The sequence below is a fragment of the Chelmon rostratus genome, chromosome 7, assembly GCF_017976325.1.
Source record: "Chelmon rostratus isolate fCheRos1 chromosome 7, fCheRos1.pri, whole genome shotgun sequence".
Lineage (NCBI taxonomy): Eukaryota > Metazoa > Chordata > Actinopteri > Chaetodontiformes > Chaetodontidae > Chelmon > Chelmon rostratus.
The window spans coordinates 13,676,312-13,702,595 of record NC_055664.1 but is presented as its reverse complement, the minus strand read 5'-3'; the positions used below and the strand labels follow the sequence as shown (position 1 = coordinate 13,702,595).

At 40.1% G+C, this 26,284-nt stretch overlaps 3 protein-coding genes across 5 annotated transcripts in view; 1 reads left to right on the top strand and 2 right to left on the bottom strand.

Moving 5' to 3' along the window:
- Positions 1-14,470, bottom strand: part of fam168a (family with sequence similarity 168 member A) — a 29,536-nt gene extending 15,066 nt beyond the window's left edge. Inside the window, exon 1 of one of the 3 annotated variants that reach the window (XM_041941379.1) lies at positions 14,335-14,470. The gene's annotated coding sequence lies outside the window, so the exon portion shown is untranslated. Of the gene's footprint in view, positions 1-14,055; positions 14,157-14,334 lie in introns of those variants that run through there. The other 2 variants (XM_041941381.1, XM_041941380.1) reach the window with 2 other exon arrangements.
- A 2,123-nt stretch (positions 14,471-16,593) lies between these two features.
- On the top strand, positions 16,594-21,094 carry kbtbd3 (kelch repeat and BTB (POZ) domain containing 3). Its single transcript, XM_041941265.1, has 9 exons — positions 16,594-16,733; positions 16,850-17,015; positions 17,548-17,730; positions 18,399-18,575; positions 18,659-18,949; positions 19,293-19,535; positions 19,666-19,956; positions 20,081-20,230; positions 20,965-21,094. The coding sequence occupies exons 1-9, from the start codon at positions 16,651-16,653 to the stop codon at positions 21,085-21,087; spliced, it is 1,707 nt and encodes a 568-aa protein (XP_041797199.1). The 5' UTR covers positions 16,594-16,650; the 3' UTR covers positions 21,088-21,094.
- A 976-nt stretch (positions 21,095-22,070) lies between these two features.
- Positions 22,071-23,888, bottom strand: LOC121609644 (sarcolipin). The gene is made up of 2 exons (XM_041941327.1): positions 23,728-23,888; positions 22,071-22,890 (listed from the first exon to the last, which is right to left on the bottom strand). The coding sequence occupies exon 2, from the start codon at positions 22,791-22,793 to the stop codon at positions 22,698-22,700; it is 96 nt and encodes a 31-aa protein (XP_041797261.1). The 5' UTR covers positions 22,794-22,890; positions 23,728-23,888; the 3' UTR covers positions 22,071-22,697.
- Between the last annotated feature and the right edge of the window lie 2,396 nt (positions 23,889-26,284).

Here is a 26,284-nt window from a genome sequence, read left to right as displayed (position 1 = left end):
GCTAAATGCTAATGCCAGCATACTCAAATGCTCACAATAATGCTGATGTTTATCCACTATGTTTATTCAGTATAATATTTACCCCATTCGGAATTTAAGTTTTGTTTGTTAGCATGCTAAAATTTAGCATTTAGCAATAAACAGTAAGCAGAGCCGAGGCTGGTGGGAATGTTATTAATTTGCAGGTATCTGGTCATAAACCAAAGTATTGGACAACAATATTTTGACCTGATGATGGCACTAGATGAAAAATTACAGGATCACCAAAGTTATGAATACCTGTAACAAATTTAAAGGCAATTCATCGAATACTTGTCGAGACAATACACTGGGATTCCTTCTATGGGGACGATGAATGTCTGTATAAAATTTTACTAAAATCCATCCAATTGTTAAGTTTTTTTTATGATTATTGATATTGATAGAGATGTTTCCATCTGGCCTGATCCTATGGCCAATGCTGCTAGCATGGCTAAAACTGTTATGGATTGTATTTTTTAGTTAGTTTGTTTTTTTTATTTAAACCACCATCATTTAGGTAAAGACATCATTTGACCATTAGTCAGCTTTGTCTTATAATTTTCTTTGTGGTATTTTTGTGGCACATTTTACATTTTCTATGGGCTCTCACAAACAAAATCATCAAATCGAAATTACAATAAACCACATGAGAGCTTTAATCAAATAATTACCTTAATCTGGTGGTTATTCAAGTAGGATAAGTTGTAAAGTGAATTTAAATGTGTGGAGTGAGGAACCAGTGCCCATTAACACATGGACAGGTGGCTAAGATAACCCTGAGGTCTAATGCTGCAAACACAACACATACCCAATTACAGCTTTGTCTGAATAGAGTAGAGAAAGGCGAGTGTGTTCATCTGTTTCAGCCTGAGAAACAGAGTGTGTATGTATGTGTGTGCGTGTGTGTTCAGGCAAAGGTGACAAAAAGTAAATGGGTGAGAACAAGAGGGGCATCACAGTGCGTCTAATGAAGGTGTGTGTGAGGAACAGAGGATGGCAGAGATGCATGTGATGAGTAGGAGTGTCTAACCACAACTCCCTTTGTTTTCTGGAGGAGGTGATGATGAGGCCCTTCAGGCTCTATATTGCTTTAAAAAAAAAAAAAGTCTCTAGTCAGAGACCTTTTGTTCGACAGACCACTATCTATGATGAAGAAGACAACACTCCAGAGGACATTGACCAGAAAGAGACATATAGATTGTAAGGCTGTACCAAATGTCATGTTTTACAATTGAAGCTCCTACTGAGGTTTTCGAATGAAGCTTCAAACGTCTCTCGTCATGTTTCATGATGTCATCATCCTCAAAAAATTAAATAACACACAAAATCCTCAATTTGAATAAAGGGTTTCATCAAGATTGAATGAGTTGGTCTTGTTTTTTTTAAATCAACTTTCTTTAATGAATAAAACCTGCCAGTCAACATAAATACATGTAGGCAGAAGGCTAATCCAAATGCATAAAATGATGATAAAATAATAATTGCTCCCTTAGGCTTATTGCTGCGAGACCACGCTGTTAAAGGAGGTGCGTTCCTCTCTTTGTGTGCAGCAAGTGGGAGAGGAAGCAGTTTTTTGACCGCAGCGAAAAGGCTTAACACCAACAAATACAGATTGAAGCAGAACATTTTGTTAGCTTAAAAACATGTTTCCAATTTTGGAAATGATCGTGACTTTTGGACGCTCTGGAGTTATTGGAAACTGGATCACAAGTCAGAAACAATCCTATGCAGCCACCACTGGCACCAATTCTGCAAACAGTATAATACTAATATTAGAGCTGCCTAACCTGCAACTGTGCAGAAATTCCAGGTTTAAACAGAATAAAAAGACATGCAACAAAACAAAGAGTTGGAATGTGGGTTTAGAATTCAAATGCCAATGTTATGAACAAAGGTTCGAAGCTTTGAACTATTCGGTGCAGCCCTGGTACATTTATTTGCAGGACAGAGTGTAGAAGAGCAGAGACGAGTCTACACACCTCCTCCGTGCTTTGGAAGCATTTTGTGTGCTTAAGACATACTGAAGAAGAGAGATAAAAATGGTTGGTTGCCTCAAAATTTCAATAACACATCCAAGAATGCTTATAGACCAGCAAATACCAACTGCTGCTGGCCAATTGGAGCCAAGGGTTTGGGTCATGTGCTCACACCTTTTTCTGTAAAGGAACAATTCGCCATTTCGGGATATGCACCTATGCCATGTACCATACACCAACATACCATACACACTGGAGTCAGACAATATCAGCTGCCATCTCTGTGTAAGGCTGCAAATAATGATTGACATTTCTGATTAATGTACTAAGTTTTTCAATTAACTGAGTGACAGAGCTTCCACTAACAATTACTAATTCTGTGATTATTTTCTTGATGAATCGATTTGTCTAGAAAGTACTGAACACTCTTTGGACAATTCCCCAGAGCCCTTAAAATGTCTTGTTTTGTCCAAGCAACACTCCAAAAACAAAGAGATGTTCAATTAATGGTTACATAAGACAAAGCGAAGCAGCAAATCACCACAATTGAGCTGTAACCAGGAAATGTTTGGCATTTTGAAAGAAAAAAAAATTACTTTAACAATTAATTGATAATCACAACAGTTAATAATAAATTTTCTGTCAATCAACTAATTGATTTATGGACTAGTCTTTACAGATTTAGATTGATCAATTAGTTAATAAAAGCTCACAAAGGACTGGAGCCTAAAATAAATGTCACTTGTCATAAAATGTTTAGCATCAGGAAATGTTAGTTGTTTTTTTTTTGAGTAATTTAGACAAAAGTGAAGGGGCTGCAGAGCTGCAGGTACATGATGTACACGAGTGCTGTGATGCCCGTAGCCACCGAGGACTTGCTGGTTACGAACAGATGGGACTGAATCTAGATTTGTACTTCTAAATTTTTGTCAACAATATTGCAATTTACCCTTAGGACATAAGCATTTTGTGAAAATTCATTTGTCTGTCTTTTTTCTCCTTGATACAAACACATCTGACTTCAAAGACAGCAGGGTTAGCTGCAGTGTAACCTCCTTCCATCAGTCAAAGGGCTGCTGCTCACAGGGACGCTGTTTTCACTCATCTGCTAACAGTTATTACACCTTTCAGTAGGTTATGACAGTCAAACCATTGACCATGTTACCACAATTTTGGCTCCATAACAGCTTCCCATCCTCGACATGAAACTGGGTTTCACTTCAATTTTCTTTCTGTTACCTGTCTATGACACTCAAACTGTGAAAATCAGTTATCAGAAAATTGGATTTGCACTGAAAACTGACGCTGCTAAACAAGGTGGAGTGCACAGTCTAGTGGCTGATGTTTACAATATTGATTAGACTCCTTTAGTAGTGTCTGTAGGTGGCTTATCACTCTGACACTGCCCAAATACTAATTTACAATCTTCACTCAAGATTCATCTCAATTGCAAGAGGACCAGGTTTTATTTTTTGATTTTATAATGAGATTCATGACAAATGTTGCCACACAAAAATACAACATGTCGTCAAAAAATACATGCATACTAACAATTGTTTTCATTAATGATTAATGACTTCTTCAGATTGCTTGTTTCATCCCACCAAACTGTCCAAATCAACAAAGATATTAAGTTCACAATCATAAATGACAAAAAAGAACACCAAAGTTGGACCCAGCAAATATTTGGAATTTTTACTTGATAAATGTCTGAAACGATTAATGATTCACAAAGTAGTTGCTGTTAATTTTTCTGTCGACTGACTAATCATTCCAGCTATAGCTGCAACCACTAACACTGACATCAAATTGTTAAGGGGAGCTCATTGTCTTACACGCAAATCAGGGATCCATTCACTACTGACTGACATTATTCAGGAGACCTTTCTGCTCCTTGGCTTAATCTGAGTTACTTTGCAGGACTTTGTTAAGCCTAAACTCTATTAGTGGGACTTCATTATAGCTGAATTCACAAGCTATAGCCTTAAGGCCTTGGTACAAAAACACAGCTCACTAGCCTGCATGCTATCAGAGACTAGTGTCTGTCACGTCTGTCAATGTTGAGATACTTTTATGTGGTCTCAGTAATGTGATAGTCAGGTCTTGCCTGGCTGCGGATCTTCAAATTAAATATACCTACATATTTAATTTGTGCAAGTTAATATAAATATGCACACATTTCAAAACAATAATGTTGGTTCCACTCCATAAAGGGAGATTCCTGCAGCCTAGGGGGGCCAGAGGAGGTAATAATGAGGGAGGAGGAGGAGGGAAGGATTGTGAAAGAAAACCACACACACACACACACACACACACACACACACACACACACACACACACACACACACACACACACACACACACACACACACACACACACACACACAAAGAGCTACCATTCCTGGAGAACATGTACAATACAACACAACCCCCACACAGACTCCATCCTCCCACATAATACCTTACCAGGAATCTACTCTTTAAGGAACAACAAATCAAAACCGGTGGGCGTCATTACACTTCAGCACAGGAGAGAATAGAACTGAACGGCTTTTTTATTTTTTTTTTAATCCTCAGGAAGGCAGCGTTTCACTTGGGTCATATAAGAAGGGAAGAGAAAGAAAAACCACAAGACAATAAACTGCTGAGTGTAATGTGGTGCCTCAATAGTGTTTTTTTTTTCCTTGCAGACCAATTCATATTCAAAATACCTATCTAGATAATGAGTTACACATTTAATACAATTACACTGGGCACATCTCTTCTTATTTGTTGACTACTCTATAGCCTATTATTTTAGCAGTTCACTGTATTGTGATGCTGACATGATCACTCAGAGAGAAAATTAATCAGCAATAATGGTTGATTGTTTTTTTAAAGCAAAAATGGAAAAAGTTCACTGGTTCAAGCTTCTCAAATGAAAATGTTCTCTCGTTCAACACCTTCGCGTTTCTGACTGTTAGTCAGAACAAGCAGATTAATTTTACCTTGAGTTCTGGGGGAATGTCATGGGCAATTCTCATTATTCTGACATTTTATTGATGAAATGACTAATCAATTTATCAAGAAAAGAGCAGGCAGTTTCTTGCTTATGAAAATCATTTTAGATGCTGTCCTGTACGACCAACCATTGATCACCAAAAATAAAGCTACATTAAAGCCCCTGAATGCTTGGTTTCAAATTTGAAAATATTTCTCAACAACACTAAATATTCATGGTTTGAAAGCGTTCATGTTGGCTCATATCAGTCACAGTGGAAAGCTGATTAAGGAAATAGCTTTTCAGGGCCTTCAGTAGAGCAGAAAACCAAACTGCAGCATGATTTCTAACAAAACGCAGGCCGGAGGCACAGACTTACTAGTGCCTGCTACCACAATCTGAACTGACATCCGTAATCAAGTCCAAGAGCAAATCCATCGTACTACAATATTCAAAGGCAGTGTGATGGAATCAGAAATCCCCCCTCCCCTCTGCCTTCCACACAATCAGACCTGCCCTGCAGCAACGAGCTCTGAACAGCCCTGGGCTATTTTAGATCTAGGACAGCACCATACACTTTGGGACAGCATCTGCCCTTCTCTGTGTGTCGGCTTCCTCCTCTTCTACTCTCCTTTTCAAAATCATCTGATCAGTCACACACCTCACGGGCCTGCATCCCTGGGATTTTGTGACAATATTGTGCTGGCAGAGTGAAAATTGAAGTGTTTTATACCGTGGCATAAATGCCCAGCAACATTATCCATTTATGTTGATTTCTACCACTGCTGTGAATCCCCTGTTACTAATACACAAAGAGCTACATTATAGCAAATAGTATGGAACGTTTTGTAAGGTATTGACCACTAAGGTCAGACTGATGAGAGTCACACATTTTTAGGATTTTAAAATACAATTACTCTGTAAATGTTACTGATAAAAAACAAGAGTCATCATTTAAGGTGTTAATAGAGGCTCCTGTCTAACTTTCTTAAAAAGGAGCATTGAGTAATATGACTTTTAATGAGCTCTCACAGCAACTAGGGACTAGCACTTTAGTTTTGCTGAAGTGAATTCAAGCACATTGATAGGAGGCCTGGACATAGTGGAAACAAGTGGCCCAGTAAGGCTGTGAAACTCGTTATATACCAGACAACAATTTGTTGGATGAGTTACCAAATTAAAAGAAAGGTTTGCCAAGTAATATCCATAGATACCATGTTACCATGAGCCAAAGTGAAATTCACCACTTCAGAGGAGCCACAAAATCATGTTAGAACTCTGGTGGAACACTGTTTTAATTTCATTTGCCAAAGGTTCACTATGAAGGGAAAAGTTCACTACCAAGTAAACCTTTGTCACAAAAAGGTGCACCGCTTTTGTATTACTGGCCGCTGCCTTTGTTGTTCCTGCAAAAACACAAATACCTTTTTTTTCAGCAACCTCTTTGATGCGCTTATAAAAGCCTGGCTATGTTACGCCTCTCGATACTAACAACATGGAATAGAACAAAATGGTTTGTCATCAGGAACCAAATTTTGATACCTAAGGACTAAATCTCATCAGCCTCAGTGAGCCAATAAGCATGGCTCATGCTTTTACCAAGATCCAATAATGCTGGTGATTAGTTGTCTAATGGTACAAACTGTTGAGGTATGAAGGAAAGACACTTAGGCCAGGAGAACGGCTTCACAGTTTGTTTTTCACCACCAGTTGCTTATCTGCACATTTAACTGAGTAAACTCCCAAGTGTGGAGGCAACGGGGAACAACACATTCTCAGTTTCTGCAAGATCAAAGTGAATAGCTATTATTTGTGAGCTACTACTAAGCTTGGGATGAAAGCTCAGTAGTAGTACTAGTTTTTGAGTGCCAGTACTTGACAGACCAGTTTTAGAAAGAAGAAATTCACCACTGTGAAGTGAGTTTTTAGGTACTGAATTCATCTCATGTAGCAGACCTATTTTGATCTCAGGTGTAATCAATTTACTTCACACACAAATTTAAATGGAAAATGACTGCAGTTTCTATGCCTTCCATGTCATGTGACCCTGTGACCCCAAATCAATACAGGATTACTGCACAGGCAGAGAGGACACTTTAGTATTCTTTATCAAAATTCAGCCCACCTCAGACAGCTCATATGACCCAGCCTTTGGTATCTGGTCCCTGGTCACACTGAAAAGCTCTTTTGCTCAATCATTTTTAAAAGAATGAATGAAGGACACATCTGTACATGGTATAAGTGCATCCTCAACACTGTGTCATAACTTATGCAATAACAATATAAAAATACACTGGTGCATATACAGCCTACTGCAGTACCTTTTTGTGCGGTTGCAAAGGTCAAAAGCGCTCTAAATTATTGACTGTCTGAAACAGGTGCATCTGTTTTTATTGATTACTTACAAATACCACATCAACCCAATTAAGATGGCAGAGAAAATAATGGGCTGCTGGGCAAGGTTAAAATCTGATATGGTAATGAGTTTGATTTTGGCTTTTAATGACCTTTTAAACATTTTTAACACTGCTCTGGCAAACACTAACAAATAGGACAATGCATTGATTTTTACGATGGAGAAGGCCACAATATTAACAACTTGGGATAACAGTTTAACACTTAAAGATTAACCTTTAAAAACAAAAAGTCCATATACTTAGAAGGATCTATGGTTAAAAAAACTAATAGAAAACCCCTTTCCAAATGAGTCACTGGATTAATATTCTGAATAATTTGGCTAAGAATTAAAGGGATAAAAAACACATGTATTCACAAGTCCACACACACAAACAAAAGAGAACAGACAGCTTTGCGAGTTCGGACATGGCAGTTAAACCCATGATAAACTATCTATACCTCCAGGAAACATTAATAGACAGGTGTTAGTGTTTGTGGCGGAGGTGGGGCTTGACAAATACAGGCAGGGCTCTAACTTAAGGGTGTCCTGCTATCCAAGGGCAGGAAAAAAATTGTTCAGGGACCATAAGAAGATACACCTTGGGACAGTCACGGGGCAGAAGATAGACCCAGGCAAAATAATAATAATAATACAAATAAACAAAGATAAAACAAACAACCCAGACACACTGAAATACACACACACACAGCGCAAAAATTAAATCCAACCACACCATCTGAAAGCAGCGCAATGGCGTCCAGCCGCTGTGGCAGTTTCTTGTGTCACCAGCGGCTGCACCAGCAAAACGTATTGTCGAAGAGACCGGGACAAACTCTCGCTCCAAGTTGGAAGTGTGAATTAGTTTGAAGTTGTATAAGCTCCTCACATTTGTACAGACCAGGGGTCTTTGCGAATGCACACATGCATACATGGTGTTTACATATGTAAAAAAATGTTCAGACAGTTTACGGATGTTATCAAAAAAAATGTTGATTTATGAACTCAATGAATGTGATGAATAAATTAAAGAAGAAAAAGTATGAAAATCAGCTCAAACAATCACAAAGTATTATATTGTTGTTGTGATCCAAGTGTGATTGGCCCATTCATTTCCTTTGGCTCCATTCTTGTCGCGTGGGACAATGTGCAGGCACACACAATACTAGGACCCTGAACCTGAAAAAGACCTATTCAAATAGCTTTCCAGGTGTGAGCTCTTAATTGGACTAGAGTGTAGTTCTAGACAAGTATACAAGAAACTGTGCACCATTTTGCTATAGCATCTTTTGATACAATATGCACTGATTGTTTTCAAGGTGCAACTTAAAGGGGTCAGATTATGCTTTTTGTGATTTTCCTCATTCATATATATTGCTATGCTGTTGAATGCCTGTTTTAAACATAATCAAAGTTCCAAAACTTGAGGTGAAAATACATATTAAAAAACAAACAAAAAGGCCATTAGCTTGTAGCAAAGACTGTTTATAGACATCCACGATGGGCCTCAGTTTCAGGTTCAACACCGGAGCACGCCAACACAAAGTACAGGCTGTCAGGGACTGCAATGCCAGCGGACACAGTGCCAGGGAGAAAGTGTTTCTGTTGCTGTGGTGGAAGGAATGCAACATTAGACGGCGCTGGATATAAATTTGTATTTTTGGGTCTTATAGTGTAACCCCTGCACCAGCCCCACCATGGTGACTGGGCTCCATGCAAGTTGCTGCCTCATTATGGTAAATGTCACTGGTCTGCCGTAACTAATGTGGACGGTCTGGATAACACACAAAAATATTGTGTATAAGAGCCATTTGAAACCCTTAATCACATTATTCAATAACCAAAACTTATTTTAAAAGCTGCTGAAATGTGTGGCACCACACATTAGGGTTTCAAGGGACCATGACAGTCCACATGTCCTGGAAGATTTCAATGTCCTGGACTAAGAAAAATGGAACAAATTCTGTCAAATATTATCTGTGTTTATGAACTCCATTTTTCCATGGATGCATGCAAGTGATTAATGGGGACAACAATTCTTGAAACTGGTCCAGTAGAGCAAGAGTGCTGCAGCCGGCTGCCATGAAACGGGCTGCAATCCCCCTGGGCCTTTGGGCACCATCAACGTACATTCACTAAAAGTGCTAATTTTTGCCACTGACAGGCTCAGATTGTTATTGTAAGTGCCTGACAACATTGTGGAAAGGATCCCTACACAGGTATACCTCTGTATTTAAGATCCCTTTGGCTTAACCAAGAACAGCAACTATATAACTCTCACAAGGCTACCAGACTCCTTTTACAGATACAGTAATGTTACTGTTACTTAGGTCAAACTTGACAGATACAATATAAAACTCACCAAACCCTTCTTGGTTCACCTTTCCTCTGAACCAACAATCACCATCATCTCTGGTTTGGCTGAAATAAACCCTTAATTCACCAAATTGCAAAAAAAAAGCGAGTGAGAGAGAGAGAGAGAGAGAGAGAGAGAGAGAAGACAGACATCTTTGAGGCTGCGGGTGGAATGTCATAGGGCCTAGAGTCACAATATTTTCACATCTAAATGGGTAATTATGGACATTATGTACGGTGAGAATCAAATGTTGGACCTCAACAGATATCCCTTGTCGAAAAAAACAAAACTAAAAACAGCAAATACAGGATAATGGAAACCTTCCTGTGCTTTACAAACATTGCACATTATCTTGTAATTTCAATGTGTACTTTAAAAATAAAAATAAGTGTAACTGACTAGTATTTCTGATGCCAACTAGCAAGAAGAGCAACGCTTAATCAACTAGTTGCACACATGCCTTGGATTGCCCTCAGGAAAATTTCAGGAAAACCTGAAATCTAGTTGTCTAGTCTAGTCTTGATCTTCAATCTTGTTCTCCTCTCACAAATTAGATTCCTGAATGTGTGGTTACCAAGTTTTTGTCTTAGAAATGGTAACTGTGGTGATAATCCAAAGAATTGCATCTAAACTTGTTTAGATGAGTTTAGACACTGACAGACCAGACGGAGAGGACCAGAAGCACAGCCCTGCTGTCATACAGGCCATGTCAATCTACACAATTTAAATATATTTCCCCTGCCGTTAACTGCTCTCCCACTACCATCCTGCATTGTGTTGTGGTACAATAGTGCCAATTAACGCCACTCTAAAAACAAAAAAAAATTATAGTACGCCTGTTGGTATCATTAAAAATACTTAATTTTGCTTTAACTTGTCAGGTATTATACATTAGAAAAGTGGACTACTGGCCTATCTAGATCTATGTTCATTTTGAAAACCACTGCTGGGAAAACAGCATGAAATAATACTTTTTAATGGCTGTAGGTTACTAATGAAACAACAGCCCACCCACACACACAGTCATGTCAACGAGGTCCTGAGAGAGAAACAGAGAGAGAGACAGAGAGAGAGAGAGAGAGAGTTAGGAGTTAGGTAAAGTAAGTAAGGAGGAGCGTTGCTGAACGTGAGGGCAGCCACCATCAGACCCACTTTCCCAGTGTTTTGGGGCTGTGTATGGAGGCTTTCCTGCAGGAGATCCAATTCATAAAGAAATAGCTTGATGTTGTGCTAGGTAAAATTAAGTGATATTCATTAAATTCGATATGCAATATTCCATGTTTTAAAGTTGATAATGGTTTTATTATAAAATTCTGCGATTGGTCCATTTTCTGCTATGCGGAAATCATAGTGCATATATTTTCTCTCAGTGTAATCTGTCAAGTTGCAAGGTGGTTTTAGTGATGTAAAAGTTTTACAGTGCAAACTATCTGGTATACGAAGACGTGTTTTGAAACAACAGCAATGCATGAATTTGAACAAAGCAGAGCTTTAATACAGATTTGGGACAGTGGTGTAAGTCTGCTGAACACTAGCCCAAACACTATGTAATTTGCATAGCTTTTTTCTAGGACAAAAAAACTGTATTATAAAAATTTAGAAAAAAATCAAGTATGACTCAATATTCCAAGCACCACCATGTTGAATGCTAATTTTAATATCTATGAGTTGTGTTGTGGATTCCAGGAACAACATAATTACCATTAACTAATATTTATGTGAATTTTAGCTACAGCAAAAATGATTTGTTGATTTATTGATCCACAGAAAATTAAGGGTCAGCGACTCTAATAATCTACTAATCATATAAGTAATTTACCAAACATTATTCCAAACATTCACTGGTTTCAGCTTCTTCTTTTTAAGGATTTCTTTATTTGTGTTATTGCAAATTTTATATCTGGGAAAAAATGGGAAACTGACATTTTTCACTATTTTCTGACATTTTATAGACTAAATGATAAAAAGACAATTAGATGAATAGATAGAGCCCCAGTTTTAGTAATAAACTACAATAATAAATTATTTCTATGACAAAATTCATCGGTATTCAGATATGGCTACCTCATTAAACATCACTGACATTCCAGCCTGTCACAAATGTCACAAATGTTAGTATCTGCTAGTCTCTACTAACAAAATGTTGGTCATGAAGTTGAGGGACTGTGGGCTGGACACTAGAGGAGGGTTCATCTAGAAGCTGCCGTCTGTAACCATTTCTTTCATGGATCTCTGATGAGCAACTCATTAAGTGGTTCAAACCACATGGGAATGAAGTGCTAGGAGGACAACAGTCTGTTATAGAACCACTGGCTCTCGTAACATTAAGTGAGTCCAGTTTTCTACAGTCTGACAGTTTTATGGCTGGATAGTACAGCCCACCATTCATACCCATGAGACTGAGCGCAGTCTCCTCCCCATCGCCGCCCCTTCTAGCATGGCAGACAGGGGTCACCTTAGGCCTAAAAAGATGAAACTGAACTAGCAAATACTTTCAAAACTTTGACAGATACTTGGCTCAGTTCAGCATCATGTTTTAAAATAATTCCAGTTCTTATCCTCTGCCATCGCTACACTGTAAATTGTGGGTGGATTTGTCAAGGATGACCATTGTCCTTGTATTTAATGTGCCTTCATCTGGGGGATGCAATTTTGCCAGATGCTACTTGATTTCAATGGAGTCTTACAAAGACTGTGCACAGTGATTTTTTTCCTTGGGTAGATTCAATATGACTCTTATGTTCTTCAGCCCCATGCAGGGAAGGATTTCGACTAGATGTTCTAATTATGACCAACCAAAAAGTAATTTATTTAGTCATATACTATCACTAACTGTCTAACACATATGGAGCAGCCAGTCTCTGCAGAATAATATTTAAAATGTACATAGTTTACTTCACTGTGTTGCTCTGCTGAAGGCCAAGAACAGTAGTATCTCAGAAATCCCTTTAGACAGATATGGTTTTTTGAATTAAATGGGATTAGTAGTCAATGACTAAAGCAGGTAATCCCCCGCAAAAAAGAGATGATCGTGAAGAGGATTCATTTCACTGATAAGACGAGTCATAAGAGAAAAGAAGAAAAATACGCCTTTAGCATTTTGTGTAATCCTGTGTCTTTCACACCATGTGAGGGTGCATTTACTTTTTAGTACTATGAGTCGTCAGTGAGTACAGTGATACGCTGCGGGACTACTGCATCTCTACCAGTGCTGAGATGCTAACTTGATGAATTAATTAGTTGACGGAAAAATCAATTGATTGTTTAAGTTGTTTATGAAGCATAAATGCCATACATTCCTCATGTCCAAGAGAGGGAGTTTCTGCTATTCTCTAATTATCGTCATTGTAAAATAAAAATATTTTGTTTGTTACAGTTGGTCACACAAAACAAGCAATGTAAGGATGTCATTATGGGTTTTGACAAACAGTAATGGGTATCTTTCACCATTATCTGACATTCTATAGGCTGAATAACAACTGTTTTAAAAAAAAAACGTGGTCTGCAAATTGATCAATGATGAAAATAACCATTAGTTGCTACCCTAATCTCTACACCAATCACACAAGATGAAAATGTATTTTGCTTTTTACTTATTCTGACCATGGCTGAGGCTTTCGTGCAACTAAAACTGAACCTCAAGAAGAACCACATGTTTATGATGAACCCAAGAATACTTGAGTTTCGCAGATGAAGTGAAGGAGAACCTCGTAAATGAAGTGTGCAAACATTTAGGTGTGTGCAATAGACGCTACACTTCGTTGCAATATCTATAACACCACAGATGCACTACAAAAATCAGTTAAAAACAAATTAGTTCCACTCCAAAATGCAACTGTTTAGGTCATAATGGTGGCTGTAGCCTGGAGGACACAGCTTAGTGCGCAGGCATTTGTATTTACCACCACATCAGCGGTTAATATGTACTTATATCTATCAGAGTGTGGCATGCACTGGCAGTGCACTGCATTCCTGAGATAGCAAGCAACGCCAAAACAGCAATGGTTGGACAAAAATGGTCACACTCAAACAAGCTTAAGACACCATTTTGAAAATCCGCCGATTTCTAGATAACAACTCCGAGATGCCATCTTGCCAATTATCATCATATTAGCTACCGTTAGCATGTCTATTCAACCATTCCGAAGCAGCCCTTACAGGAATCTATGCGGGTCACATAACACAAACGTTAGCTTAGCTTGCCTGCTAACCTGAAAAGACAACCCGCCGTAGCATCCCTGCATCCCTCGGCACGCGCTGCTGCTGAAATTGCTAATTAGCGAGCTAGCTGGGCAAAGACTAGCAAATAACAATGAAATACACTCACAGTAGGTCACACCGGACTGCACCGGAACAACGGCAGCTAACTTTGCCGCCTGGTCGCAAACCACTAACGTTAAAACCCTTGCAGATAGAACAAGTTATCAGTTTGATTCAGCTATTCGAGCTAGCCCGTTTAGCTTAGCCCGCTAGTTCCCCACTACAGCCACCACGGAGGACAATTGAAGGGATACGGAGGGAAAAAAAAGACAGAAAAAAACGAACAACTAGCAAGTCGACACATGGGCAATCCTGCCCTCCATGATAAACAGCGGACGAGACTTACCAAAGTCACTCGGTCGTGAAAAAAAAGATTCCCCGTGTGCGTACGTGCTTTCTCCTGTGTGTGTGCTCTGCCTCAGGTCGGACTGGCTCTGCTACAGCAACGTTTTGTCGGGCCAGTGGCGCAGGGAAGACAGCTTTCACCCGGAGAGACGGCCACCGTGTGGGGGATGGGGATGCACTGCCGGGAGGGAGTGAGGAAGGGAGGGATGCAGGGATGCAAGGAGAGAGGAGGGAAGGGGGGGCACCGATAACATACAGAAGCTTTAATAATAGTCAAATGGTGCTAATAATAATGATATGTAGATCGGTAGATAACTGAGAGGAAAGCGGCGCTGGAGTGATGGAATGGCCCCAGTTTGTGTTGTTAATTTTGACTAATGTTATTGGTCTTCCTCTCATTCAATTAATAACGGAGCATATGATGTTAAGGGCCAGTACAAATCAATCATTATAGACTTATCTACTGATAGAGATGATATAGATGAAGGAACATAGAAAGTGATTGGCTGATGTATAATCACATTGTTATTTCTTTGTTCTTTTGTGTATGTTTGCACTTTATTGATTGAGTCCGTGGTTTTTGTGTTGATGAGAAATGACCTACGCCAATATGTCGTTACATGCATTATAAATGTGTTATTACTATGCGTAACACACAGTAGTAGTATTGGTGTACGTCTATAAAAAACCTGCTGTTATGTATCTTTGTAATCAACGTTTCCAGGCATGAAAGTGTGTTATTTGGTCAGCAGCACTGTGGTGGTTAAATGGTACTGCAGCATAGCCAGGCGTTCACATTCAATAATTCAGATTCAGTGGCTTTTGCTTCCGTACGTAACCAAAGATTTTGCTTTACAGGAAGGCAGCGCCATCCAGTGGCGACAAATTGCATTTCAGCACAGTGCCTCAGCTTCCTAGCAAACCTGCAGCAGCATCTAACTAACAGCCTTTTAGTGTGCGATAAGGATTTTTTTTAATCTCATTTTTTTGGTAATGTGTATAATGAACAACAGTTTTGCTTGAATGCAGTGTTTCCTTATTTCTCACTCCATCCTTTGTGCTGTAACACGTGAATTTACAGCTACAATTAAAAATTAAGAGGTATTACATTTTTTTAATTCAGTTGCATGATTGCTACATTTAGTTTAATATATTCCAGGTACCATTGCAGGTGCAATTGGTAAAATAGATGAAATGATAAACATAACAACTGGGCAAGCAAAAAAAAAAAACCCAAAGACAAAGGATTTATGAGTAAACTGCCTATTTTGCCTGTAGTATTTGTGAATCTTCATTAATAGCTATCTGCAACTGCTAGCAATCAAATCTCAGACTGTACACTACTACATCAGTCCTTAAGACACGAATTAAACACACTGTCACACAGTTTTACCCAGGACGTAGTTTATAAGACTACCAATAAGTCACAACTACAGTTCCCAGCTGTCATTGCGCCTTCTTCAACCGCAAACAAAGAGCCGTATACACGCACACAACTCGAAGACTTTTAGAAACGAGATAATATTAAATATTGTTATCATTAAAAAGCAATACAGATACAAGATGATTTTAGTCACAAGTATAAAAAAAAAAGGAAAAAAAAAAAGCCGTCGAGTCATCGCGTGATTTCACGTTTCCGGAAGTTAGAGTGGCATGAGAGAGAGCGAGAGAGCTGTCCGAGGTGCTGACACTGTGAGTGTTGCTTGTCTTGCTTCAGATTATATACCTGTATATTCTGTGTATTCTCATAACCTACAGTAATTACAGTGATACATCGTCTAAGGTAAGTGTGTAATATATTTATTTTGAGCCGAGTAATTCTTTGGTAAAACAGAATGTGCTGGACACAAACCGAGCTCTTTCCTTAAACTGTTCTCAGCTATATTGTACTTGTATGATAGAGTGGGACTGACTGTTACAGATATGTGGAGTGGAATAGATTAGCATTTTTTAATGCATTACCTTTTCTCATCTCTGCTCTTATTTCTCCCGGTGTCTCTCTCACACAGACACACATTCACATACTATATGAGTACAGACTTATACTTGCTACATTCTTTTAAAATGCATTATTATTTGACTTTTTTATATATATATATATATATTGTCAGCATTTGAGAAGATGGATGAATCTCAAGAGTCATCCTCCTATATCAGCAACGCCCACAACCCCAGCAGCAGTAGCCCTCCCAGTAGAAAACCTGGCAGTTCTCCACAATGCAACGGGGTCCCAGAGTCCAGGACCCTGCTGCGGATGTCTGAGTCGCATGGACTTCAGCTGCTGGGTGTGCTCAGATCATTCAGGGAGCGAGGCTTGATGTTTGACTTCACCATTAATGTCCAGGGACAAAGTTTTCCCTGCCATCGCTGTGTTCTTGCTGCATGCAGTGATTTCTTCAGGTATTCTATCTATCTATCTATCTATCTATCTATCTATCTATCTACCTACCTACCTACCTACCTACCTACCTATGCAATGAATCTGTGAATATCATGTGTAACTGCTCTGTGTTTAGGGCCATGTTTGAAGTGGATATGCGAGAGCGTGGTGATGGTTCAGTGACTCTGGGTAACCAGTGTCCGGAGGCGGTGGTGTCTTTTCTGGACTTTGCCTACTCTGGAGAGACACTCATCACAGATGCCAATGTAGACCTGCTGTTTAAGCTTGCCTCTTTTCTGCAGGTAGCGAAACAGCCGTTTTTTCTTGAATATACAGTGCATAATGCATTAATTTGCTAAACGTGTGTCATAAATGTCACATTTTGACATATCACACAGTGGGAAAAGAACAGATGTAGATAATAAAATGAATGATGGTTTAATTCAATTTAGCTGCTTTGGTTTCAGGGTCCTGGTGTCATGGTCACTCACTGTCATGGCTTACTCAGACACTTGAATAGAACAGAGACACCACTATCGTTATTAGTAACATCAGCTTTTCCTGTCATGATGAGTCAAAACGTCTGCCACACCCATATGTGTCACACACACACACACACACGCGTCTTCACTTATTTTTACTAATGAATTTTTTTCATGACTGTATGTGCATTTACACACCAACATACAAAGTCAAATAATTTATGGAATAACATTATTAAAGACATGGTTGTCTCTAAGTTGCTGCTTTTTGAATATGTACTATATGTGTTTTTTACAGTAAGTTTTCACAGTGATGTTTTCCGTATCATTCTTGTTGTTTTCATGTGCTCAGGTGTCAGTCCTGTCCCGAGCGTGCAGCACCTTCCTGATAGGAACCATGGATCTTTGTAACTGTCTGTCCCTCTTCTCCCTTGCTGAGGCCTACGGCTCGGCCCCCCTCCTCCAAAGTGCCAACGAGTTTGTGGTTCAGAATTTTTCTGACCTTTCCAAAACACAGGACTATATGGATATGCAGGTGCTGCTTAAGAAAGGATAAGATAATTATATAACGATGAATGCAAATTATTTGTTAATAGATGCATACATTTACACCTTGACTGTATGTTACATATGCAGAGTGTTCAGTCTGTCTTCCTGAGCAATGATGTTATCCTTAATTTGCTCATTCTCAGTAATTAACATAACCATCATATTCCATAGCCAATAAACTGTATCTTATTATTACCAACTCATGGTGATATAAAATATGATGTATCAATGTTACAGAAGGAGGTTGAGAAAAAACTGCACTATCCCTTTTAAATGGCCTTTTAGCAACAACATTTGTCAATATGTGTTAGCCTCTCATAAGTCCTCCACATGCTGACGAAAAAACAGGCTATGATTTAGATCTGAGATACACAGGACTTGAAAAAAAATGTTATTTATTAAATAGAAGGTTCTAAAAAGAATAGTTTCATCAAGTTGATGGGTAAAAATAGGGCTTTATTTATGTAAAATTTTGACCTGAGTCCAGCTTAACCCTAACTAGTGTTGATTTCAAGTAAAAAGTGCTTTGCGCCTAACTCATCTAATTTCGATGCCTTTGTTTCCAAAAGACTTCTGCTGTGTAAAAAATAGCAATAATGGTGTAAAAGGTGATTCTGGCGACCCAGTATTTACTATTTCTATTGCTTCTTACAGGTGAATGTGTTGGAAGCATGCCTACGGTCAGATGCTTTAAATGTGCCTAGTGAGGAGGATGTAGTGACGTCACTTCTTAAATGGATCCGCCATGATCTCCTGGAAAGACAGAAACTGTTGCCGGGCTTGTTATCTCTAACCAGACTCCACCACCTACCTGCTCTAAAGGTACAAACAGTGCATGTGCTGGATTTTGGGATTGTATGATTATGATGTCCTGTGATTGTCTCACCCTTTACGTGCTATCCCATCTCTCTCAGACCCTGCGTGATTCAGACACTCTGTTCTGCGACAGTGAGTCCTGTCTCGCCCTGTTCTCAGAGGCTCAGAGCCGACAGGAACAGTACAGCGGTCTGCTCACTGATGCCAGGCCCGCCACCACACAGACCTACATCTACATCCACAAGACGGAGGAGAACGGAGAGATCCGCCACACCTTTTGCTACTGCCTGGAAACAGACCAGTGGAAAGAGCTGGAAACAGGGCAAGGAGAGGGGACAGCCACGATACCAGACCCACCGGGATCATACCTTACCAGCTACGCTGAGAAGGTATGTGTTAGGATTGAACCGAGTCTTATAATTAAGCAATGTAAACTTGTGTTCTCTTGTTAGCCTTTGTGTGGGTTCAATGAGTTTTCCCTCCCAGACTGCTTTGCTTAAAATGTTTTTAGAGAGCTCAAGAGGTAAAAGTATCCATTATTTCACAGTTATAAAATAAAAATTGTGAAACATCAGAAAAAAATAAAACTTAAAAAAAAGTATGTCTTTCTTTCTTATCTTGGCTTCATTTAAAGTGTTTTTGAATGAATCGTGTAACTTCTGTGCTTTTGTCCTACTCTCAGTTATCGCTTTAAAAAGTTCACCACCTTTGTGTCTGTCCGCTGGATCCAAGATGTTTGTGACAGGGGGTTGCAAGGGGAACTGTTGCCGGGCAATACGTCTCCATGTGGCCGAGCCATTCCATGATGCCACGGACGAGGTTTGGTGCTTCTGTCCCGTGACCCTAACCTGCACGCCCGCACCAGCCTTGCTGAAGGCCAGAACAATGCATACAGCTGTAACCTGCCTGGACCGAGTGTACGTCATTGGAGGACGGACCAAGGGATCCAGAGGGGGAGCTTGCAGTCTGTTGGAGGTAACACTGTCCCCTTTGCTATTGAGACCATATTGTCTCCTGTGTGCTTTAATTACTAAGTTATTAACTTGGTAGTGTAAATTTTTTTATGTGCAGTAGAAATTCTGTTCTTTTCTTTCCTTTATTGGAGGTGGAGTATTATGACCCTCTCACCCAGACCTGGTGCTCAGTCAGCCGACTCCCCACTGCCATCTTCTACCCCGAGGCCAGTGCTTGTGGCAGTGTTATCTATACTCTGGGATCAGAGGTGGAGATCACAGACTCCTTCAACCCCTCACTGGACTGCTTCTTCTCCTACGATGCCCAGAAGGACCAGTGGAGCCGTCTGGTGGCAGAGTTTGGCCAGTTCTTCCATGCTACACTAGTCAAGGCGGTGTCAATTAATAACACACTGCACCTCTGTGACCTGTCCACTTATAAGGTGAGCCAAAAGTTGAATGAATGAGTTGTCAGTCATTGCATTGCAGTGTAAAAGCACTAAAAAAGGTTGATATAGTTAATGTTTTCTTAGCAGGACTTAAAGTGTGCCTTTTCTTCACATCCAGGTGTACAGTTTTTGTCCGGAGACCTGTGTGTGGAAGGGTGAAGGGTCATTCGAGTGTGCAGGGTTCAATGCTGGAGCAGTGGGAATGAGAGACAGAATCTACATCCTGGGTGGAGACTATTCACCTGATGAGATCACTGATGAAGTTCAGGTAGGAAAAACCTTTTTATCCAGCAGAGTTTCCTTACTTAAACTTTTAAACGTTTCCTGAGCGACAGCCATCTGACGTGTTGTCAGGGTTACGAAGGCCTGGAAGAAGTCATCAGTAGCTCACTAGAGAAACACTGCCATGAAAATGATCCCGCTGCAAAAGACACAAGTTAATATAGAGTATTTCTAATTTAATCTAACACAAGAGATTAATCCACTCCACCATGGAGGCTGACTATTTTAGTCAGTGCTGCAGTCAGTTTTAAAATGTCAGCAGTGTGCCAGTATATGTCTATGTGTGCACTGCATATGTGCAGTATGTTATATATACAGTATACTGTGTTTTATTAATATTATTTTATGTAGCACCTTGCTGTACAGCAACAATACAGTAGGGGATTAAAGGTTTAATGATGTAATGGAAGGCATCAACAAGGAGGATGAATGTGAAAAAGGAGGCATAGATGGAAGAGCTATGCACAGGATTGAATAAGAGAGGAATGAGAGGATAAATGCATGTGAGCATGAATGAGCAAATGCAGTGGTGAGGTGGGAATGTAAATGGGTGAGGGAAAGGGAAGGGGGGGTTAAACCAACCAGGTGGCTTGACAGGTGATTAGAGGTGTGGTTCAGATGTGGTCCTGCTCCCAAACCTAATTTAACGAGTTCTTTGTTTCTGCGGCGCAGAGGGAACTCATCTGCTTCGATCTGTGTGTTTTCTTATGGCCTGTGCAGGTGTACCACAGTGGGAGGAGTCAGTGGGAGGAAGTGGCTCCCATGCCCAGAGCGCTCACTGAGTTCCACTGCCAGCTCATCAGCTTCAACAGATACAGAGACCCCTGGGGTGACATGGCCTGACACACGGTGGACACACACACTCAAAAATGCATATGAGTGGATATACATGTGTTCCACACATGTCACTGACATAAGCAAGTACCCATGAGTCTCCTCTGTGCATGACGGACAGCTGACAGACCAACACCTGGTGTTGTGTTGTTACAGTCTTCAACTAACACCACATCTCTCACAGATCATCATAACACGAGAGCACCCGAGCCAAACAATTTATTTATTTTTTTATTTATAGATTTGATCCCTAACTTTGTATGTGTGATGCACCTGCTGTCATAGGATCTTTCTTGTGTCAGTCAACAAGTGGTCCCTCCCATGGAGGAACCCTACTGAGAAGAAGACTATTTTAGAAATCCTATTTTAGTACCTGAATATTTGTTTCAGCTTAGTATGTTTGGAAATGAGAATTCACCCGAAGTAGAACTCACAGTACTGTAAATTCATCAGCTCTCCTACAGCTAGAATATAGAAGACTTCAGGAAGAAGTCAGTCTTTTTCCTGCATTTGGTGATTTTACAGCCTGAACATATCTAAATATTTGGGTATGGCAACATTACAGGAAACATCTCATTAGTCCCTACACTATGTTTGTGTGGGTCTTTCATAAACTTCAATCAATATTTTACATAATATTAAGCTCAGCTAAAATAATGCTAATACTGTGCAACTAATCTGGGTGAATTTTCACTTCCAACACTTGAACACTTGCCTTTATTCTGCTTCAGACTGTCATGTGTCCATGCATGTGCTGCTTCTCTCATATATATATATATATATATATATATATATATATATATATATATATATATATATATATATATATGTATGTATATATATATATATATATATATATATAGGTAGATCACCTGAGTTACTCCAATACCTGCTTGTTTGGAGGAAATGTGCAACTGTACATGTATCATAGAGAAATGCTCTGCAGCTTCAATGAATACAACACAAAAATACAGGCTTCATGGTGTAAGTCATGAATGCATAATGTGTTTATGTACTGAAACAGAAAAAGAATCAAACAAATGAAAGATTGCTTGATGGCAAGAAGTCAACATAAAGACAACGCCTCATTATGTGTGTTGATGTCTTCTTATATTCGCACTTTATCACATTCATCACTTGGTAAAAACAGAACAATGGACACAACAGCATGGTTCAGTGTATCAATGGTCACATGAATGACACAGTGACATGGGCTAATGTAATTACTACTGTTTAAAGTGACATTACATGTTTTCTTTAAAGGTTTCCACAGTGAAAAAGAGGTTCAAATCCCTGTTAATTTCATTTATTCGCCCTCCCATCTTCACTGTTCCCCCTTGGCTCTCGCCAGAATTCCGGGGCCTCATTTAAAAAACATCTCAAAACACAAATACAGATCCCAGACTCGTTTGTCATCGACATTGTGCTCACCTGGCTGTGGCAAACACAGGTTTTTGACCTCACTTGGAATACTAGAGCTCTGGACCAGACCAGTGAATGTAGGCTAAAAGAAAAGATGTAAACACTGCCTGCACAAGAATCAATCAGCAGTAACCATGCTGGGCTCCCTCCACCTCCTCCGCCTCTCGTTCATCTCCTCTTTCTCGTTGCTCCTCGGTTCAGTCCTGGTAAGTTTTCACCAGCAGCCACATCAGCAGCACGGTGATTAAGACGATCATGAAGTTGAGGAACAGCTCCTTCACTGAGCGGTCCATGGTGGTGTCTCAGACAGGACGGAGAGCAGGAGGAGAGGAGGAAGGATGCAGATTTTTTTACAGAGGTGTGGCTCCTCTTTTGAGTAGTGTCCTGGACCTGAGAGGTGTGCAATGACAGATATGAGTTAAATGCACAGTATGTCATTTCAGCCACTAGGGGTCCCTCAGTCAAAACAATGAACAAAACAACAAAAGATGTAGCTTGATGGCATCGTGAAGTAGCGTGGAAACATGGGAGTTGTCTTCATTGTTAAACAGCCACCACTGCTGATGAAAATAAATCTGACATAACTCAGAAATCACGTTCACGGATGAGGTAATGCATCAAAATTTTATTCATGATACATTTAGTTACGTTCGCCAACTTCCTTCCTCACTCTCTGAAGTATCATCTGGTGATTCCTGTGTCACCCCTGACACTTTAAGATGGCAGCCAAGGCAAACCAGATGGCAGTGAACAATACTAGTGCATGTTTATGTGTGTGTGTCTTCAGTGCCACTTGTGATGTGTGTGTGTGTGTGTGTGTGTGTGTGTGTGTGTGTGTGTGTGTGTGTATTTGTCTTCTTTGTTATCATAGATTAGAGGGATCAGTCACTGCTCAGACACGTCGCTACATCTGTCCACAGTTACCATCACTCAACAAGGAAAGGGGCCACAATATCCCCTCATATACTCACATGGGAATGACGCACCCACCCAGAAAGCATACATAACACACTAATACGCACTTGATTAGGTTAGAAAGAACTGCAGGGCAAAGCTGTTGATGGATGCAAAGGTCACATTTTTGCTTTGCATTGTTTTTGCATTTTTTTTTAGCAGTCAGGTGCAGATTTGAAAAGTTTTGGCTGGACGGGTAGCCGACATTATTCTGCCAACAATGACAACATGGTTCAATAATAACACAATTAGATGTAGACAATAAGTCATTACCTTTCCCCTTTGGCAGCGACCTCACTATAAACAGGAAGAGGAGAAAGCAGATGTTCTTATGCGTTCCAGCAGTGCAGCGTTTCTTTCTCTTCACCCTCTCTTGCTGGAAACTTCTCAACTGTGGCACTCTGTAGCATCTATCTGCAGCTGATCGTCTCCAGCTCTCTGTGGTGGCCAGGGGAAGGGCCCGCTCCTAAAGTAGCCATCCTCAGCGGACCGCCCATGTTTCACATACACACAGACTGATGTCACACACCAACTAAACAACCAATAGAGTGTGTTATTTTCCACAATCTCGTCCACTGGAGTGTTTCCCATCTGTAACCATACAGATTCTCTCTCCCTCGCTCTCTCTCTCTCACACACACACACACACAACAGAGGAGGGTTATTTATAAAACATTATTGCAGATACTAGGTGGATTACAGTTGTTCCAAACACAATACTCACATCTTCTGATGGATATAGGAAACTGTAACAGTATCACTCAGTATTTGGGTAGAAGCTATGCACAGGGGAAAAAAAGAGCAGCAGCAATGTGGGTTTAAATACAGCTGATGCCACAACTCATCATGCTGTCAGGAAATATTAACATAGTTATTTAGGTACTTTGAAAAGTATCATGGCTAACACAATCCTGTCTGTCTTTCTGTTACTTTCAATATTCTCTCTGGCTGCTGGATGACAGCAGTCATGAAAGACAACAGAAGGATGTGGAGGTCATGTCGCAGTGTTGCACGTAGTAGCTGGCATCCTTCCTAAATCAGTATCTCTTTACTGATGGATCAGCAGACACAGGCAGCTGGGCTAAATCAGATTCTGCTGCCCTCAGTGCAGACAGGCTAATGGGCAAAGAGGCACCAACACAAGTACAAGCAAAGCAGGTTATGTTTTTTTATAGTTCCCATGTTGGAAAATCTGAAAGATTTTCAGATGTAACAAAGTTTTGCCATACCTCAAACTTGTAGCAATCAAACTCTATCTACATATTTCAAGAAAATAATTTTGGGGAAATATGCATGTCTGCTTTCTTGCCCACAGTTAGATGAGAAGACTGATATTCATCTCATGCTTGAACAGTAAAGTGGCCATTTGAGGAACTGCAGTTTTTGGCACTTAATTTTTTAGTTGCGGGGCTCGCTGCTTTGTTGCCACTCAGCAAGAGAAGGATGCAGGCTTACCTGTGCCTTACACAGTGAGGCATACAGCTCATTAATTAAACACTGATATTTGATAGGCACTCAGTATCGACAGATTCAGGTATCAGAATCAAATCAGAACTGGAAAACGTGGATCACTAGTTTCTACAGTAGCCAAGAATAGACAACGAGGGCTGAGGCGACAGTATTCAGTTGGTTGTAATCCGCAGCCTCATCACCAGATTCCACTGAATCCTACACACTAGTCCTAGATATATTGTAGTTGTTATTATTATAGATGTTAATTAGGAAGGAGAATTTTTTCCTCTGTTTTGTTGTTGTGCATACCCATTGTATTTTTACATTGTTCCTCCTCTATGTTATGCAGGCGCTAAGAAAAGGATTTTGACAGCTCACCACAGCGAACCTCTCAGCTCATCTAACACTTGACAGCTGCTTTAAAACGCTGTTATCTGTGAACTAATGTTAAACCCCCTTGACACACACACACCTTCTGCTGTACACAAAGGGGTCACAGCAGGACAAAGTGTGCATGAGCACGGCTCTCTTAAATCTTTCCATCACAGGATTCCAAGGTCATTCCCAAAGGATTTAACAGATCAAAACGGCTGCCACTTCATCGCCCTCCTGCTCTGCCAGTGTCGGACCAATCACTATTTGACCCAGGGATTCCCATTGTCATAGGGATCCAGTGCTGGAGTGATCGAATAAAGCAAGGCGAGGTGTGCAGGCATCTCTGTGCAGGGTGGACCACAGCCCACTCTGACAGCTGTGTGTGTGTGTGTGTGTGTGTGTGTGTGTGTGTTTAAGATAGAAAAGTGCTGGCAGGGTTACCCTCTAAATCAGTGGAGAGACAGAGGGGTGTCAACAAGGCCTCAGAGACACCATTCCACACATTCTGGGACACTGTGTGTGTGTGTGTGTGTGTGTGTGTGTGTGTGTGTGTGTGTGTGTGTGTGTGTGTGGCTGAACATGTGTGTACGTGCCTATATGTCCTGCAATAAGACTACTGTTTATTATCAGGTGAAACTGGTGACAGTTTCTTGCTTGCTACCTATGAATGTTATGCAAATAAAAAAAAATACTGTAGACAAAGTGGGAAGCATGTATCTATTTGTCATTTGTTTAATCCATACAGAAACCAAAGTCTGACAATGACAAGTTGTAGTTTGGCTTCCAGTCTTTATGCTAAGCTAAGCTAATCACCTGGCTGTATCTTCATATCTAGTGATGTTAATTTAAACTACAAGTCCGTCAAATAACGAGGCCTGTGCAGGGAGCCCTTTAAATGTCAATAAAACGTGTTTTAATGGGCAATGACTGAACACTGTGCCCCTAATATGAAGTTAGACCCAAGAGATGACTAGCTTAGCTTAGCATTCAGACTGGAAACAAG

Excerpts from the sequence above, each read along its gene's own strand:
- kbtbd3 (XM_041941265.1), top strand. The coding sequence starts at position 16,651 with ATGTTTGACTTCACCATTAATGTCCAGGGACAAAGTTTTCCCTGCCAT. Across the intron at positions 16,734-16,849 it reads GCATGCAGTGATTTCTTCAG|GGCCATGTTTGAAGTGGATA; the intron begins GTATTCTATCTA and ends CTCTGTGTTTAG. Across the intron at positions 17,731-18,398 it reads AGGACTATATGGATATGCAG|GTGAATGTGTTGGAAGCATG; the intron begins GTGCTGCTTAAG and ends TGCTTCTTACAG.
- LOC121609644 (XM_041941327.1), bottom strand. The coding sequence starts at position 22,793 with ATGGACCGCTCAGTGAAGGAGCTGTTCCTCAACTTCATGATCGTCTTA.